This window comes from Musca domestica, unplaced genomic scaffold (genome assembly GCF_030504385.1).
Source record: "Musca domestica strain aabys unplaced genomic scaffold, Musca_domestica.polishedcontigs.V.1.1 13, whole genome shotgun sequence".
Lineage (NCBI taxonomy): Eukaryota > Metazoa > Arthropoda > Insecta > Diptera > Muscidae > Musca > Musca domestica.
This window is the reverse complement of record NW_026712172.1, coordinates 10,607,584-10,627,230: the sequence shown is the minus strand read 5'-3', so window position 1 is coordinate 10,627,230 and position 19,647 is coordinate 10,607,584. Positions and strand designations below refer to the sequence as shown.

The window sequence follows — 19,647 nt, the reverse complement described above, 5'->3', positions numbered from 1 at the left end:
CATTTGGAACAAATTTGGAAAATTTCAAAAAAATAACATTCGCCAAAAATTCTGTTAAAATCTTAAAAATACCGAATATAGCCGTTATATTGGGGTATATACGAAGACGTGGACCTGCATAGGCTACTTTTGTCATAAGCCATTACAGTATTAAAATACGAAACTTGAAGAGAATCCTTGAATAATGGAGCTAAAAGGAGGTTCTGATATATGGGGCTTGTACGAAGGTCTGGATCTGGATTGATTACGAATTCTAGGTACGCAATTTAAAACAACTCCGGTGAAATTACTCCTAAAATCGCCAAACATCGAATATCGGGAGTACCGCTGTATGTGGGCCATACAATATCATGAACCAATATAGATATATCTCTTCCAGGGAGTAAAGGAGCTTGGAAAGAATTTCTAGCATGGATTTTTGTCAGCAGGTCGTAATTATTGGCCGATCCTCACGCACATTTGAATGGGGGTTACCGGGCATTGCAAAAGCCAAGCAGTTTTGGATGGCCATCCAAAAATATTCAATGTGCGAAATAGTTTGCCAACTTTTGTAGACAAAATACGAAAATGTCCATTCCAGTGACTCTTCAAAATACAGGAAAGACACAATTATGATTATTTCGTTAAAGCTGTTTTCTTGGAAGAATATAGTCAAATGTCTGTATCTCATATAGATGCGTTTCAGTCAAAAACCAATAATAAATGTTAATCTTTTGCTACTTCTGAGAGATTATAGGTCTTTGGGAAATATTGCTTCCAGATCTAGGAAGACCATTTACGTGTAACATCTACCAATACATTGGAAATGAGCAAATTAGTTTACTTTGCTATTATTCGAAAACTAGAGAACGAAACCTGATGGTTTTCTTTTATAATTTGTCACAATATCTTGTGGATTTCTTTCGAGTATCTCGCCTATATAAACAGTATCGTTTATTATAGTGTTGTAGGGTATTCAACGGTCGGCCCCGCTCGACTGTAGCCTTTGCTTACTTGTTTATATATTAAGTTTGTCATTTCGTTTGTAACTTATGGAAATAATCATTTTAGACATAACCAGGTATATATATTCTTGATCAGCGTAAAATTCCAAGACAATTTAGCCCTGCCCGTCCGTCCGCCTGTTGTAATCACACTAGAGTCAAAACCAATAAAAATAGGAAGCTAACATTTTGCATAGATCTGTCTTTTGTCTGCAGGCAGGTCAAGTTCGAATATGGGCTATATCGGCCCACGATATCGTATAGCCCCCATAGCAACGGTACCCACCGATGTTCGGTATTTTGATGATTTTAGCCACATTTTCTAATGGAATTGTTTCCAAATCCACATAAGGAGTTCTTTCTGAGGACTTCATCCCCGGGAAGATTATTCTCTATATAGGTCCACGATATCGTTATCCCCAGCATAACGGAACCTATATTCTGTATTTTAATGATTTTAGCAACATTTTTCAAGTAAATGGTCTAAAAATCCATACTAGAAGTCTTTCCAAGCGCTTTACTCCCTGGAAGAGAAATATCTATATAGGTTCATGATATGGTATAGCCCACATACAACGGAAACGTTAAGAACGTTATTCACCGGAGTTGTTTTAAATTGCGTACCTAGTATTCGTAATCAGTGCAGGTCCAGGCCTTCGTTCAAGCCCCATATATCAGAACCTCCCCATATTCTGTATTTTAATGATTTTATCTAAATTATTCACGGATTTCCTTCAAGTTTCGTATTTTAATATTGTAATGGCTTACGACAAAAGTTGCCTGTGCAGATCCACGTCTTCGTCCCACGTCTCCCAATATAACGGCTATATTTAAGATTTTAACAGAATTTTTGGTGAATGTTATTTTTTTTGAAAATTTGCAAATTCTTTCCAAATGGTGGAGGGTTTTCAAAGTTCCCAAAGGCCCGGCCGAACTTACTGATTTTTACTTGTTCATTGTACCATCTCTCTACCTTCCCTTTAAATTGTACTATGCTCAGAAGGAAGTCTACTTGCTGTTCATTGACAGTTATATAAATATAAGTCATAGACAAATTTCTGAAATTGGATTTTTATGTCAATTTTTTGAAAAAAAAAATATTTTTTTTCTTCGAACTCACATACGGAATACGTTTTTCAAATTGTAAAAAAAATAAATAAAGCCTAAGCAATCTAACGAAATGAGGAACAAAATAGTTTATTCGGGGGTATCCGCATACAAAGGCGGTAGCAGACATGATTCCTATTACCAACCAACAATTTCAACCATCAGTAATTGCAACAATATCAGTACATAATTAATTAGTTATTGTTTACGTTCTTATGATGCTGGCCCGTGGATGTTTAAATCAAATCGTATCAACTCCGAAATGCATCACTTAGAGACTTACGAAATCAAGTGAAGTGCGTGGCTGGAATATTTGAAGTTTATTTTGGACAGGGTATAGCAAAGGTAAGTTTAAAAGCCATTTGGATTAAATACATAGCTTGGTTTTTTGTACAATTCCAGATCAACTATTGTGAATGTTGGTTGGAATTTCAATTCAAATTAAACTAATCAAAATATTCAAGCAGATCGATAAAAACATATATGCTGAAGACAATGGTAAGCACAAATCCTTAAAATAGCATCCGTATTGGTTATCTGCAATTTTTATATCCTTACATGAAAAGTTTTTTTTTAATTAAAAATCGGCCCGAAACGTATGTCCGATTCCAATGGAATACGGCAGAAGTGACTAAATTTGATACACAATAAGTTTACCAAATTATATTGAAATCGGTACAAATTTAGATATAGCTCCCGCATATATTTTCCACCGATTTCGTTTATATTATGCACCACATACGATATGTATATTCGATTCCAATAAAATTTGGCATTTGCTATGAAATTAATAAATCCGAAGGAAACCCCTTCGTGTATGGACTAAATTTGGCATGTTCCTGTTTTTCTCATGATCAGCTGTTCCTGTCATGTGCACGCGTTGATAGACCGAGCTATTGGTTTATTTACGGATTAAAAAAATACAATAATTTTTTAAAATTTTTGAATTTGTTTTGCTTTTGTTTTGATTGCATTTATTGATAGAGGAAAAAATAGCCTATTTTACAACGCTCATAACTCCGTAAATATTAAAATTTCGGGGTTTTTAGAATCATTTTGATTGCAGATATTTAAAGAGGAAAAATAGGGTATTTTAAAACGCTCATAACTCCTTAAATATTGACATTTCGGGGTTTTTAGGATCGTTTTGATTGCAGTTTCTTTATAGCCTACTTTAAAACGCTCATAACTCCTTAAATATTGACATTACGGGGTTTTTAGCATCGTTTTGATTGCAGATATTTAAAGAGGAAAAATAGGGTATTTTAAAACGCTCATAACTCCTTAAATATTGACATTTCGGGGTTTTTAGGACCGTTTTGATTGCAGTTTCTTTATAGCCTACTTTAAAACGCTCATAACTCCTTAAATATTGACATTTCGGGGTTTTTAGCATCGTTTTGATTGCAGTTTCTTTATAGCCTACTTTAAAACGCTCATAACTCCTTAAATATTGACATTTCGACGTTTTTAGCATCGTTTTGATTGCAGATATTTAAAGAGGAAAACAAGTAAGCAAAGGCTACAGTCGAGCGGGGCCGACCGTTGAATAACCTACAACACTATAATAAATGATACAGTTTATATAGGCGAGATACTCGAAAGAATTCCACAAGATATTGTGCCAAATAATAAAGAAAACCATCAGGTTTCGTTCTATAATTTTCGAATAATAGCAACTTAAACTAATTTGCTTATTTCCAATTTATTGGTAGATGTTGCACGTAAATGGTCTTCCTAGATCTGGAAACATTATTTCTCAAAGACCTATAATCTTTCAGAAGTGGCAAACATTTATTATTGGTTTTTGACTGAAACGCATCTATATGAGATAGAGACATTTGACTATATTTTTCAACGAAATCAGCGTTAACGAAATAGTCAGAAGTGCGTCTTTTCTGTATTTGTGAATTTTCCAAAAAGTCACTGGAATGGATATTTTCGTATTTTGTCTACAAAAGTTGGCAAACTATTTCACACATTGAATATTTTTGGATGGCCATCCAAAACCGCTTGGCTTTTGCAATGTCCGGTAACCCCCATTCAAATGTGCGTGAGGATCGGGCGATAGTTACTACCTGCTAACAATTTTGCAGTTTTGTGATCCAGTTCAACCCCTAAATATATGGCGATCATCCCCAAAAAGAGTAGGCTTCTATTCTGACGCTCATCTTATACCAATGCAAAATTTCGTAAGGATCAGGCCATTAATGTCATCTGTATATGATATCCTGATATCCTAACTACTTAGTTTTGTTAGCTGTAGAAATATTACCAAATGTTTAATTCAAAATGAAAATATGACAAAATTGAAAAAATATGAGAAAATATTACAAAATCAATATTTTTATCTTTAGAGAGATATTTTTATGCGATTTTTTTAGACGTTTTTTCTTTCCTGCCAAGAGGCCATTCAGAATTAATGATAACTGTCGAAATCAGTTCAGCCGTTCTCGACATATAAGAGATCTTTCAAGCATATCTTCTTTGATAGACATATATATCGCACATATTTTGCTATATATCCGACTTGTTGGATAATAACATCAATGTAAATATCAGAATTAACCTTGTGATGGCTTTGTGATTTCGCCGGGATTTAAAATATTCACGGTTTAATGAAAAATTTTTGAATTTTTTCAACACAAAAGGTATGGTCTATTTTACCCGCTAAATATTATCCGATGACCACCCAAATTGGTAGACTTCTTCCCCGCCCTAAACTCTAGCTACATGCGAAATTCCGCGTCGATTGGTCTATAATTGCGACCTGTATAGCTGCTACAAAATCCGATATTTTTTTCAGTTTTTGGTCCATTTCGACCCATAAATATTATGCGATCATCTCCAAAAGAAATAGGGTTCTATTCTGACCCTAGGCCCACCTCCATTCTAAATTTCGTGAAGATCGGGCCATAATTGCGACCTGTAGAGTGATTACAAATTAACATGGACAGACGGACAGACGGACGGACGGACATACATAGCTAGATCGACTCAACTCGGCGAGATAGGAAGATCCATATATACTTTCCTATGTGGGAAATCAATATTTCGAGGTGTTACATAATTTTTGGCCCAATCAAACTTAAATACCCCCAACACATAGTGTTGTAGGGTATAAATAGGGTATTTTAAAATGCTCATAACTCCTTAAATATTGACATTTCGGGGTTTTTAGCATCGTTTTGATTGCAGTTTCTTTACAACCTACTTTAAAACGCTCATAACTCCTTAAATATTGACATTTCGGGGTTTTTAGCATCGTTTTGATTGCAGATATTTAAAGAGGAAAAATAGGGTATTTTAAAATGCTCATAACTCCTTAAATATTGACATTTCGAGGTTTTTAGCATCGTTTTGATTGCAGATATTTAAAGAGGAAAAATAGGGTATTTTAAAATGCTCATAACTCCTTAAATATTGACATTTCGGGGTTTTTAGCATCGTTTTGATTGCAGATATTTAAAGAGGGAAATAGAGTATTTTAAAATGCTCATAACTCCTCAAATATTGACATTTCGAGGTTTTTAGCATCGTTTTGATTGCAGATATTTAAAGAGGAAAAATAGGGTATTTTAAAATGCTCATAACTCCTTAAATATTGACATTTCGAGGTTTTTAGCATCGTTTTGATTGCAGATATTTAAAGAGGAAAAATAGGGTATTTTAAAATGCTCATAACTCCTTAAATATTGACATTTCGGGGTTTTTAGCATCGTTTTGATTGCAGATATTTAAAGAGGGAAATAGAGTATTTTAAAATGCTCATAACTCCTCAAATATTGACATTTCGAGGTTTTTAGCATCGTTTTGATTGCAGATATTTAAAGAGGAAAAATAGGGTATTTTAAAATGCTCATAACTCCTTAAATATTGACATTTCTGTGTTTTTGGCATCGTTTTGATTGCAGTTTCTTTATAGCCTACTTTAAAACGCTCATAACTCCTTAGATATTGACATTTCGCGGTTTTTAGCATCGTTTTGATTGCAGTTTATTTATAGCCTACTTTAAAACGCTCATAACTCCTTAAATATTGACATTTCGGGGTTTTTAGCATCGTTTTGATTGCAGATATTTAAAGAGGAAAAATAGGGTATTTTAAAATGCTCATAACTCTTTAAATATTGACAATTCGGGGTTTTTAGCATCGTTTTGATTGCAGTTTCTTATAGCCTACTTCAAAACGCTGGTAACTCCTTAAATATTGACGTTTCGGGGTTTTTAGCATCGTTTTGATTGCAGATATTTAAAGAGCAAAAATAGGGCATTTTAAAATGCTCATAACTCCTTAAATATTGACATTTCGGGGTTTTTAGCATCGTTTTGATTGCAGATATTTAAAGAGGAAAAATAGGGTATTTTAAAATGCTCATAACTCTTTAAATATTGACAATTCGGGGTTTTTAGCATCGTTTTGATTGCAGTTTCTTTATGGCCTACTTTAAAACGCTGATAACTCCTTAAATATTGACATTTCGGGGTTTTTAGCATCATTTTGATTGCAGGTATTTAAAGAGGAAAAATAGGGTATATTAAAATGCTCATAACTCCTTAAATATTGACATTTCGGGGTTTTTAGCATCGTTTTGATTGCAGTTTCTTTATAGCCTACTTTAAAACGCTCATAACTCCTTAAATATTGACATTTCGGGGTGTTTAGCATAGTTTTGATTGCAGATATTTTAAGAGGAAAAATAGGGTATTTTATAATGCTCATAACTCCTTAAATAATGACATTTCGGGGTTTTAAGCATCATTTTGATTGCAGTTTCTTTATAGCATACTTTAAAACTCATAACTCCTTAAATATTGCCATTTCGGGGTTTTTAGCATCGTTTTGATGGCAGATATTTAAAGAGGAAAAATAGGGTATTTTAAAATGCTCATAACTCCTTAAATATTGACATTTCGGGGCTTTTAGCATCGTTTTGATTGCAGTTTCTTTATAGCATACTTCAAAACGCTCATAACTCCTTAAATATTGACATTTCGGGGTTTTTAGCATCGTTTTGATTGCAGATATTTAAATGGGGAAAAATAGGGTATTTTAAAATGCTCATAACTCCTTAAATATTGACATTTCGGGGCTTTTAGCATCGTTTTGATTGCAGTTTCTTTATAGCATACTTTAAAACGCTCATAACTCCTTAAATATTGACATTTCGGGGTTTTTAGCAAAGTTTTGATTGCAGATATTTAAAGAGGAAAAATAGGGTATTTTAAAATGCTCATAACTCCTTAAATATTGACATTTCGGGGTTTTTAGCATAGTTTTGATTGCAGATATTTAAAGAGGAAAAATAGGGTATTTTAAAATGCTCATAACTCCTTAAATATTGACATTTCGGGGTTCTTAGCATCGTTTTGATTGCAGATATTTAAAAAGGAAAAATAGGGTATTTTAAAATGCTCATAACTCCTTAAATATTGACATTTCGGGGTTTTTAGCATCGTTTTGATTGCAGTTTCTTTATAGCATACTTTAAAACGCTCATAACTCCTTAAATATTGACATTTCGGGGTTTTTAGCATCGTTTTGATTGCAGATATTTAAAGAGTAAAAATACGTATTTTAAAATGCTCATAACTCCTTAAATATTGACATTTCGGGGTTTTTAGCATCGTTTTGATTGCAGATATTTAAAGAGGAAAAATATGGTATTTTAAAATGCTCATAACTCCTTAAATATTGGCATTTCGGGGTTTTTAGCATCGTTTTAATTGCAGATATTTAAAGAGGAAAAATAGGGTATTTTAAAATGCTCATAACTCTTTAAATATTGACATTTCGGGGTTTTTAGCATCGTTTTGATTGCAGTTTCTTTATAACCTACTTTAAAACGCTCATAACTCCTTAAATATTGACATTTCGGGATTTTTAGCATCGTTTTGATTGCAGTTTCTTTATAGCATACTTTAAAACGCTCATAACTCCTTAAATATTGACATTTCGGGGTTTTTAGCATCGTTTTGATTGCAGTTTCTTTATAGCATACTTTAAAACGCTCATAACTCCTTAAATATTGACATTTCGGGGATTTTAGCATCGTTTTGATTGCAGATATTTAAAGAGGAAACATAGGGTATTTTAAAATGCTCATAACTCCTTAAATATTGACATTTCGGGGTTTTTAGCATCGTTTTGATTGCAGTTCCTTTATAGCCTACTTTAAAACGCTCATAACTCCTTAAATATTGACATTTCGGGGTTTTTAGCATAGTTTTGATTGCAGATATTTAAAGAGGAAAAATAGGGTATTTTAAAATGCTCATAACTCCTTAAATATTGACATTTCGGGGTTTTTAGCATCGTTTTGATTGCAGTTTCTTTATAGCCTACTTTAAAACGCTCATAACTCCTTAAATATTGACATTTCGGGGTTTTTAGCATAGTTTTGATTGCAGATATTTAAAGAGGAAAAATAGGGTATTTTAAAATGCTCATAACTCCTTAAATATTGACATTTCGGGGTTTTTAGCATCGTTTTGATTGCAGTTTCTTTATAGCCTACTTTAAAACGCTCATAACTCCTTAAATATTGACATTTCGGGGTTTTTAGCATCGTTTTGATTGCAGATATTTAAAGAGGAAAAACAGGGTATTTTAAAATGCTCATAACTCTTTAAATATTGACATTTCGGGGTTTTTAGCATCGTTTTGATTGCAGTTTCTTTATAGCATACTTTAAAACGCTCATAACTCCTTAAATATTGACATTTCGGGGTTTTTAGCATCGTTTTGATTGCAGATATTTAAAGAGGAAACATAGGGTATTTTAAAATGCTCATAACTCCTTAAATATTGACATTTCGAGGTTTTTAGCATCGTTTTGATTGCAGATATTTAAAGAGGAAAAATAGGGTATTTTAAAATGCTCATAACTCCTTAAATATTGACATTTCGAGGTTTTTAGCATCGTTTTGATTGCAGATATTTAAAGAGGAAAAACAGGGTATTTTAAAATGCTCATAACTCTTTAAATATTGACATTTCGGGGCTTTTAGCATCGTTTTGATTGCAGTTTCTTTATAGCATACTTTAAAACGCTCATAACTCCTTAAATATTGACATTTCGGGGTTTTTAGCATCGTTTTGATTGCAGATATTTAAAGAGGAAAAATAGGGTATTTTAAAATGCTCATAACTCCTTAAATATTGACATTTCGGGGTTTTTGGCATCGTTTTGATTGCAGTTTCTTTATAGCATACTTTAAAACGCTCATAACTCCTTAAATATTGACATTTCGGGGTTTTTAGCATCGTTTTGATTGCAGATATTTAAAGAGGAAAAACAGGGTATTTTAAAATGCTCATAACTCTTTAAATATTGACATTTCGGGGCTTTTAGCATCGTTTTGATTGCAGTTTCTTTATAGCATACTTTAAAACGCTCATAACTCCTTAAATATTGACATTTCGGGGATTTTAGCATCGTTTTGATTGCAGATATTTAAAGAGGAAAAATAGGGTATTTTAAAATGCTCATAACTCCTTAAATATTGACATTTCGGGGTTTTTGGCATCGTTTTGATTGCAGTTTCTTTATAGCATACTTTAAAATGCTCATAACTCCTTAAATATTGACATTTCGGGGTTTTTAGCATCGTTTTAATTGCAGATATTTAAAGAGGAAAAATAGGGTATTTTAAAATGCTCATAACTCCTTAAATATTGACATTTCGGGGTTTTTAGCATCGTTTTGATTGCAGTTTCTTTATAGCCTACTTTAAAACGCTCATAACTCCTTAAATATTGACATTTCGGGGTTTTTAGCATAGTTTTGATTGCAGATATTTAAAGAGGAAAAATAGGGTATTTTAAAATGCTCATAACTCCTTAAATATTGACATTTCGGGGTTTTTAGCATCGTTTTGATTGCAGTTTCTTTATAGCCTACTTTAAAACGCTCATAACTCCTTAAATATTGACATTTCGGGGTTTTTAGCATCGTTTTGATTGCAGATATTTAAAGAGGAAAAATAGGGTATTTTAAAATGCTCATAACTCCTTAAATATTGACATTTCGGGGCTTTTAGCATCGTTTGATTGCAGTTTCTTTATAGCATACTTTAAAATGCTCATAACTCCTTAAATATTGACATTTCGGGGTTCTTAGCATCGTTTTGATTGCAGATATTTAAAAAGGAAAAATAGGGTATTTTAAAATGCTCATAACTCCTTAAATATTGGCATTTCGGGGTTTTTAGCATAGTTTTGATTGCAGATATTTAAAGAGGAAAAATGGGGTATTTTAAAATGCTCATAACTCCTTAAATATTGACATTTCGGGGTTTTTAGCATAGTTTTGATTGCAGATATTTATAGAGGAAAAATAGGGTATTTTAAAATGCTCATAACTCCTTAAATATTGACATTTCTGGGTTCTTAGCATCGTTTTGATTGCAGATATTTAAAAAGGAAAAATAGGGTATTTTAAAATGCTCATAACTCCTTAAATATTGACATTTAAGGGGTTTTTAGCATAGTTTTGATTGCAGTTTCTTTACAGCCGACTTTAAAACGTTCATAACTCCTTAAATATTGACATTTCGGGGTTTTTAGCATCTTTTTGATTGCAGATATTTAAAGAGAAAAAATGGGGTATTTTAAAATGCGGGGTTTTTAGCATCGTTTTGATTGCAGTTTCTTTATAGCCTACTTTAAAACGCTCATAACTCCTTAAATATTGACATTTCGGGGTTTTTAGCATCGTTTTGATTGCAGTTTCTTTATAGCATACTTTAAAACGCTCATAACTCCTTAAATATTGACATTTCGGGGTTTTTAGCATCGTTTTGATTGCAGTTTCTTTATAGCATACTTTAAAACGCTCATAACTCCTTAAATATTGACATTTCGGGGTTTTTAGCATCGTTTTGATTGCAGATATTTAAAGAGGAAAAATAGGGTATTTTAAAATGCTCATAACTCCTTAAATATTGACATTTCGGGGTTTTTAGCATCGTTTTGATTGCAGTTTCTTTATAGCATACTTTAAAACGCTCATAACTCCTTAAATATTGATATTTCGGGGTTTTTAGCATCGTTTTGATTGCAGATATTTAAAGAGGAACAAGTAAAAACAGCTTTAAGTTCGGCCGGGCCGAACTTTTAATACCCTCCACCAAGAAGGATATTAAACCAAATGGAATAATTAGTTTCCTCTCAATTATGAAAGTACTTAGCTCCACCGCCACGCCAAGGCTTATTCCTAGGAGGAGTAGAATATGTTAATTGTTGTATAGCATTTTATTTTAAATAAAATGTACAAATTAACATAAACCGAATGTAATATAAGTTTGTTACTCAATACGTATTTTCTATTTCGAAGAAATACATTTTTATGATCATGCATAAAAGTATATACGAAATTTTGATTTATTTTAGGAAAATAAAAATTGAGTATTTCTTTATTATTAATCTATATTTTTATTCGTCGCTTTTAGAACTTTCCTTACATCGCGATTACTATACCGTCATGATGGCTATGTGCAGTTGGATAAGTCTTACAAATAATATCATCATGTGGTATATTAGAGAAAGCCCAATCTATTTGTGTTTCATGCTTTGTTGTGTGCACATTTCTGTCTAAAAGGGAAAGAATTCCTTTCGTACATAATAGTGTATCTGTTATGCTCTGTGTGCTTCGCCTGCATATATTGAAGTCACCAATAATTATTATTTTTTGGTCGTGTTGCCAATCGATTTCATTCAGAGACTCGAATAGCAATTGTCGAAAGGTCGTTTCCGGAAAAGAAGGGTTTCTGTATAAAACCATTAATATTATATCTCTATATTTTAGAGCAATGATTTGAAGAGTCTGAGAACCCTGACTATAATCTTTTTTCAACATAATTCTTACGTCATTTACAATATTAGACCGGCTGAATATTATTATTCCACTTTTATTCCTCGTATTTTCTTGGGCACTTTTTACACTGTCAATTCTGCTTACTTCAGAGAACTCCATTATGCTGCAGGATTCTCCTGGAAGAGTCCATGTTTCAACAAAACAAAGGAAGTTGGAATTAATGAGATTGTAGTCTGTATTGATATCTTCTTTATGGGCGCGGAAACTTTGAATGTTTTGGAAAAATATTTTAATGTCTTTCTCTTCCAATTTCATAAAATCAAAATTTAGTTCTAATTTTTTGTTGTTATTTAAATTTTCCAATTCTATTTTTACTGGATCTGAGTTTTGAAAAGGTTTGGGAGGGTTGAAGGAACCAAATATGAACAACCCAGACGCATTTGTTGCACGACTGCATGCAACATAAAGAGCTGCTCTGGTCATTCGGCTACGAGTGTGCACCGCAACATTTGCGTAAGTGGCACCTTGACTTTTGTGAACGGTGATAGCTTCCGCCACGACCAAAGGAAATTGGCGACGTTCTATTGAAATTTGTTCATTTCGTTTGAACTGAAATGATCTGGTACACTTTTCAATTGGAGTCCAGGATGGTTCTGTACAGTGTGGCTTTTTTCGTCGTGCTTCCCTTCCAACATTTTCATCTGAAAACTTTAACCAAACTGTCTTTGGATTTGATGAATCACGTTCGAAATCAATACTCATTAAAACTCCTGTTGCGCCATTTACTAAACCATCGGCGGTGTTAATATTTATTGTAATCAAGTACTTTGCGATTTTTTTCAATTGTAACTGAAACAAAGACCTTGTGTCTCGGATGTCTTAAATTTTGTAACATTATTTAGAATATTTATTCTTTGATCAGGATTCAAAGTATTGCATTTTATTACGTCTTGTGCTTTTGAACAGAAAGCTTCCGAAGCTATTTGGTTTAATTTTAAAATGTTGTAGTTTTCAACCTCCTCATTAGATAGAAACAAATGAATGGTTCCCATTGGAACATCGTTCACGTCACGAATGACTCTTGCCTTAAAGATATCCACATCTTCAGTCGTCATTTCCCCATTAGACATTCTACTAAGCGCTTGCGCGAACCTCAAATCTTCCCTTTGACGCATTATTTCGGTCAACTCATAAAATTGGAAAAGATTCCACAACCTAGATCCAACAATTAGTCCGTAAGGATTATAAGTATTCTCACTAAAAATCCATCTATCGCCAACGGGTGGAAGTTGTTTGAAATCACCAAACGCAATAATTGAAATGCCACCGAATGGATTAGTGCTCTTAAATATTTGTTTCAATCGAGCATCCAAGTGACCTAGCATTCTGGATCCTACCATCGATATTTCGTCAATAATTATTAAATTTACATTAATTAATTTTGACATTATTGAGTTAACCATGTCGCTACCAAGTGGCCGAAGTTCTCCCGAATATTGGTTTACCGGCAGGGAGAACAGAGCATGTAGAGTTGATCCCCCAATACCAAATGCAGCTTTCCCAGTCGGTGCTGTTAGTAGAACTTTAGGCATTTCTGGATTACTTCCAGGAATAGAATTAAGTCTATGAGTGACAGATTGGTAAATTGCTCTAATTAAACGGCTTTTGCCGACACCAGCACCACCACCGATGTATTCATAGAATGTTTTTTTGTTCACAACGTTATGCAAAGCATGATGCAAGTAAGCACGTTGTTTAGCATTTAGGGACCTTATGTCTGTAAGAAGATCTTTTTCACTAACCAATGGAGGTAACTTTATAAATCTGATGTTGTCGTTAGTATCCGAGTCATTATTGTTATCAACTTCCAAAATATTGATATTATTATCAATTTCGGGGATTGCTAGTGCACGAAACTCGTCATCAAGCATGCGAGACACTAACATGTTATCAGCAGAATCATTGATTACGGCGTTATTTTCATCTTGGACTTGTAACAATATTTCATCAAGTTCTCCTTCCTTATATAACTCAAATTGTAATCGATTTTCTTCAATGGTGCTTTTGTGGGTGAGACAAGTATTTTCATTGTCATTTTGTAATAAGTCATCGACTTCATTTCTCCACGGCAAATATAGCATAACCAATGATCGGATGTAGTCCTCCTTATTTGTTTCAAGTTTGAAAGAAGGAAATCTTATTATTGCGGGCGCTTTACGTTTGTAGACGTATCCTGAATTATTTTTTAGTCGTATGGGAGCACCGACTTGATCCAAATTGGTATCATCGTTCTCAAAGAAATCATCCTCCTCTTCTTGATGACGAGATTTTTTTAATTGCCGGGAAAAGCTGTAGTATGCACCGAAGTATGCCAAACACATATTTTCAAATATATCGGGTCGTTGGATATAATGATCAAGTATGTTTGCCTTAAATATATTAGTTGAATCTCTTTCAAGATTTTGTAGTTCTTGCTTCGATTTTATCATACGAACACGTTTCTCTGGAGCAAACGTATTGATAAATACTTCCGCACTACTACATTGTGATAAATTCATGCCTAATATATTATACGATGCCTCTTGAGCTGATACTTCAGATGCGCTAATGAACTTATTTCCAATATGCTGCAGCCTGTCTTTTACTGAATAATTGCCATCCCTAACTTCAGCCATAGCTTCTTGCATCAGTCTTGAAACACCCCGGTTCGATTTGTTAATATAATTAACGATGTATGACACACAAGCATATGCATCTAAGACAAACTGAATGTCCATATTAGAATTTTGCATTGCTAAAATATCTGAATTGAATGCATTTATTGTTCTATCCCTAAATGTTCTTTTTAAGAAAACTTGTGGTTTTCTAATGGATGACCTTAAAGCCATAAAATATGCCGTTCTGTTTAAGTTAATACATCTGTGAGATAAAAATTGTTCGAACGTATGAAGACCTTCTAGTTCATCATTTGATAAATTTGCGTTAAGCAAAGTACTTATCTTAGCGAAGTTTTCTTTATGTAATTTTAGTTCATCTAAATCGATATCTTCCGAAAGTGGAAGCAATATTTGTGTTTCAGGCATTGGTGGATAAGGAATGTGAAAGCGGCAAAATTTTTGACCTCTAATCTCACGTTGACAAGTCCTGGTGTGGTTGTGGCGTTGCACGTTTATAATATTTTGAATGTCGGTGGAAGAAAAATCGGTAGAAATGAATCGGTCAATGAAGTCGGCCACCGGTGGGAAAGTAGCATCGTCAGTAATATTTAATTGAGGCGCGTTGTTTAACCAGAATATTCCATGTAGATGAGGAGATCCTCGTTGCTGAAACTCTATTCTCCAGTTATGTTTAATAACATAATGTTCCTTAAATATTCCGTCATTGGACCTGAAATATTTAAGTAAGTGCCTTATCCTCTGATAAAAATACCTAGAGCATGTAATTGGATCTGTTCGGATAAGATCATACTTTTTCTGGGTTGAGTAAGACATAGCCTCTTCTTCAGTGATATCTTTTCCTTCCAAAATTTTTACTAATATCACAATTAATTCCGGCCATTGAGATTCAGCTGCGGATAAAGTTATAAAAAATGTCGGAAGTCCAAACTGCCTGATCATTGCCATAACCTTTCTCTTTTCGCCTTCCCAATGAGCTGGTGAAGATCGTACGCCTTTCAATATGTGATAGCCGTCGTCATGTTGCACAAGGTTTTGGACAAGTTGATCATCTAAGATATCAGCGGCAGTAAATTGTCTATTTCCAACTTTTTTTCTCAAACATGTGGAAATACTATTTTTAATGCGGGAAAATTCTAATTTTTTACAGCAGTATAATACTTTGTCAACGCGTGCACACCGTCTATCATAACGTCGAAACTCGGACTTAATAATTTTACCAATTGTAGCATTGCAATTTCTTTTTAAACCGCAGTATATTGTAGGATAGGACAGTTCCTCAGAGTCCTCATCCAAAAGCATGTCTAATGGTCGTTGTCCCTCACCAGGAGCAATGGAAATTCTCTGCAATGGTACATTTTCGACAGGATTATTGTCTAATAATGTTTCTTGTGGATTTACTTCTTCAACATCATCCTGTATGAAATTAGTATTACTTAATCGGGATACCAACTCTAAATCTTCCACATTAGAAACAAAAGGACATTCTTCTGTACAATTCATGCTATTTAGCCACTCATTAGAAAGAACTATGTTGTGCTTTCTGTAGAGTTCTGTATTTACTAGATATCTTGCGGCTTCGAAAATCTTTGCTGGTCTTATGGTTTCTGTCATGAAACTATGTTCGTATTGCAATCTACGTTTAAGGTGAACTTGCACAACTTCAGTTTGATTGACTGCTCGCGGAAGTACGTTTACAGTTGTATCTAACTGAATTGGTACGTTAACAACAGCACCTCTCACAGCACATTGGCGATTGTATCCTAGGGAAACGATTCTCAACGATTCTTGGTGAAACGAAACGCTCTTCTAATTGTGTTAAACCACGAAGGTCAGTTGGTATTTCTGGAAAATGTAATCCTTTAGAAAGACAAATTGAAGGTATTTTCCCCCCCTGAGCGATTTTATAGCATGTATTGCAAAATTTGTATATATTATTTTCAGATGGAAAATTTGAAGCAAGGAAGAAAATCTCAGTTAAATGTGGATATTTCTGCAAGAATGTGATTTTACTTATGTTTTTCACTTGAGAAATGAACCATAGCCCTCCACAGCAAATACAAATTTCCGTTGGACCCTTTCTGATTAATTCGTAGAACTCGCGCAATTGTCGTGACCTATGTCTTATGGAGTCTGCTTGTAACATTTCCCTGCGGGATTCTGGGGAAAGGTTCTGTCTAATGACAGCATTTCTCTCGGACTGACGGTTATTTTCTACCTCACGATTGTAAGGATTCATCCGATGGATTAGCACACGACAATTTCTAATCCTATTCTGCTCTTGAGATTCAAGACTAGCAATTTGTCGCGCTTCGCGACGTTGTTGAGTGTTACGAACTTGTTCGATTGTGCGATATGTTATATCGCGTCTTTGCACATTGCGACGTTGTGAGTCCATTTCACGTTCTATTTGTCTGTAGTTCTCATTACGTCTACGTTGGGAACGACGAAAAGTATCCCTGTCTTGCTCAAGTCGTCTGTACGTTTCATCCTGTCGACGAACTTCATGGTTTATAGTGTCTCTTTCACGCTCTAATTCTCTATAAACTTCATCCTGCCGCCGAATTTGCTGACTTATGGCATTTCTCTCCCGCTCTAATTGTCTGTAAGCTTCATCTTGCCTACGAGCATGGTGGCTTAATGCGTCTCTCTCTCGCTCTATTTCTCTATACTCTTCGTTCTGCCGACGAACTTGGTGGTTTAGAGAATCTCTTTCTCGTTCGAATTATCTAGATACTTCGTCCTGACGGCGAACTTGGTGATTTAACGCATCCCTCTCTCGCTCTAACTGTCTATAAACTTCATCCTGGCGATGCACTCGGTGGCTTATTGCATCTCTATCGCGTTCAACTTGCCTTTGAGAAACATCTTCCCGACGAACAGAGCGTTGTGCGGTATTCCTCTGTTGCTCAGACAATCTGTATGTTTCGTCCTGACGACGAGCTTGATGGTTAATGGCATCTGTTTCCCGCTCTATTTGTCTGTAAGTTTCATCTTGCCTACGCACTTGGTGATTTAATGTATCCCTTTCCCGCTCTATTTGCCTATAAGATTCATCTCGTCTACGCACCTGATGATTTAATGTATCTGCTTCACGCTCTACTTGCCTATAAGATTCATCTTGTCTACGCTCTTGGTGATTTAATGCATCCCTTTCCCGCTCTATTTGCCTATAAGATTCATCTTGTCTACGCACTTGGTGATTTAATGTATCTGTTTCACGCTCTAATTGCCTATAAGATTCATCTTGTCTACGCACTTGGTGATTTAATACATCCCTTTCCCGCTCTATTTGCCTATAAGATTCATCTTGTCTACGCACTTGGTGATTCAATGCATCTCTTTCCCGCTCTAATTGCCGATATGTTTCGTCTTGTCGGTGAAGAGAATGCTGGGCAGCGTCGCGTATTTGTTCAACTCTTCGGTTAAATGAGTTATGTCTCCTCAATTGGCGAGAAACTCGATCTCTTTCCCGTTCTTCTTCCCGGAAATTGACATCTTGCCTCCTTGTTGCTATAGATATGGCATTTCTAAGCCTGTCAGATGGATTGCGTTCGCGGTATTCATTTACACGATTTGTCGATAGCCTTTGGCGTTGCAAAGATGATTGTTTACGTAATCTAGGCATATTTATAAAAATAACTATACAAATAGTATACTTAGCGCTTTGTAATAATGTATTTTAACTCTATTAAAGTATGTAAGGCACACAAAACTGTTTTAAAATTACACACAACACTGTTTCAAAATGACACACTAGACACTGTTTAAAATTCGTATATGTTTTCTTTCTGCGCAACTGTTTAATACTAAACAGAAAATAAAAATTCAATACGAATATATACCAGCCTTTTATTTTTACCTAACAATACAAGCAAAACAGAACTATTATATGACAATATATTTTTTACCAATAACGCTGTATTCAGGTAATAATACATGAACAAACATTTGACAGGTAGATCCTGTAAATACAATCGTTCAATAAAAGTGCTCTATCAATTACCAGGTAGTCTGCACAAAACAGTTATTATCTAGGAACTACCTGTATTTAATTATTGATATTTTCAAAACAACATTTAGTTTACCTGGTAATAACAATTCTACAAAATGTAACATTTTATGACAACAACAGTATATTTAGACGTCAAGTGCCTTAAAAAGGGTTTATGTTGAAATAATTTTAGAACGATTCAATGTTCCAGGTATCATTTTAAATGACGCCTGTCTTGGTTTCAGAATTTGGCAAAACTACATAATACAATACACAGGACAGCATCATTATTTGAGACGTATACCAAAAATATATTCATTTAAATTTTTTAAATATGGTCGAATTTATGTAAAACCAATTTACGTAAAATCCTGAGGTACCATTTAGTTCTAATAAACTAAATTTTAAATAATTCTGTAAAAAATGGGATTTTAATTGTCGAACTACCGGGTATCGCGTAGTATCGTTGTATGGGGGCTATAGAAAACAGGGTATCAAATCCACTGTGAACTCTAAGCACTGTATTCTAAAACAATTCTATTAAAAAATGTGTCTCAAATTGTCAAAATACCGAATATCGGGAGATACCCTTATATGGGGACGAAAACGTGGAGCTTTATAGACAATGCTCGGCCACATAATAATAGAACCCATTACGAATTCTAAATACCGATTTTCAATAGATTTTGTTTAAAAATGTGGCTTAAATTGTAAAAATACCGCATATTTAGAGCTACCGTTGCAAGGGGGCTATACGAAGACGTGGACCTGAATAGACAATTTTTTGACACACATTGTAATACCCATTACGAACTTCGTCTACTAAATTTGAAACAATTCCGGTTAATAATATAGCTGAAATCATCAAAAAACCGAACATCGGGAGTTATCGTTAAATGGGGACTATACGAAGGACCTGCATACGGGATTTTTTTTCAAAGGCTGTAGTACGAATAATGAACATTAAATACGAAATTTGAAGTAATTCCGGTAAAATATTTCTCTAAAATCAGACGGGCATCGCTAAATCGACTAAGAATTTTAAATTTATCAAGAATATATATACTTTGT

General features: G+C 34.2%; 1 protein-coding gene across 1 annotated transcript; it reads right to left on the bottom strand.

Moving 5' to 3' along the window:
- Positions 1-11,803: 11,803 nt before the first annotated feature.
- LOC131800881 (uncharacterized) lies at positions 11,804-18,210 on the bottom strand. Its single transcript, XM_059118735.1, has 5 exons — positions 17,320-18,210; positions 16,596-17,262; positions 15,763-16,345; positions 13,413-14,598; positions 11,804-11,860 (listed from the first exon to the last, which is right to left on the bottom strand). The coding sequence occupies exons 1-5, from the start codon at positions 18,208-18,210 to the stop codon at positions 11,804-11,806; spliced, it is 3,384 nt and encodes a 1,127-aa protein (XP_058974718.1).
- Positions 18,211-19,647: the final 1,437 nt, after the last annotated feature.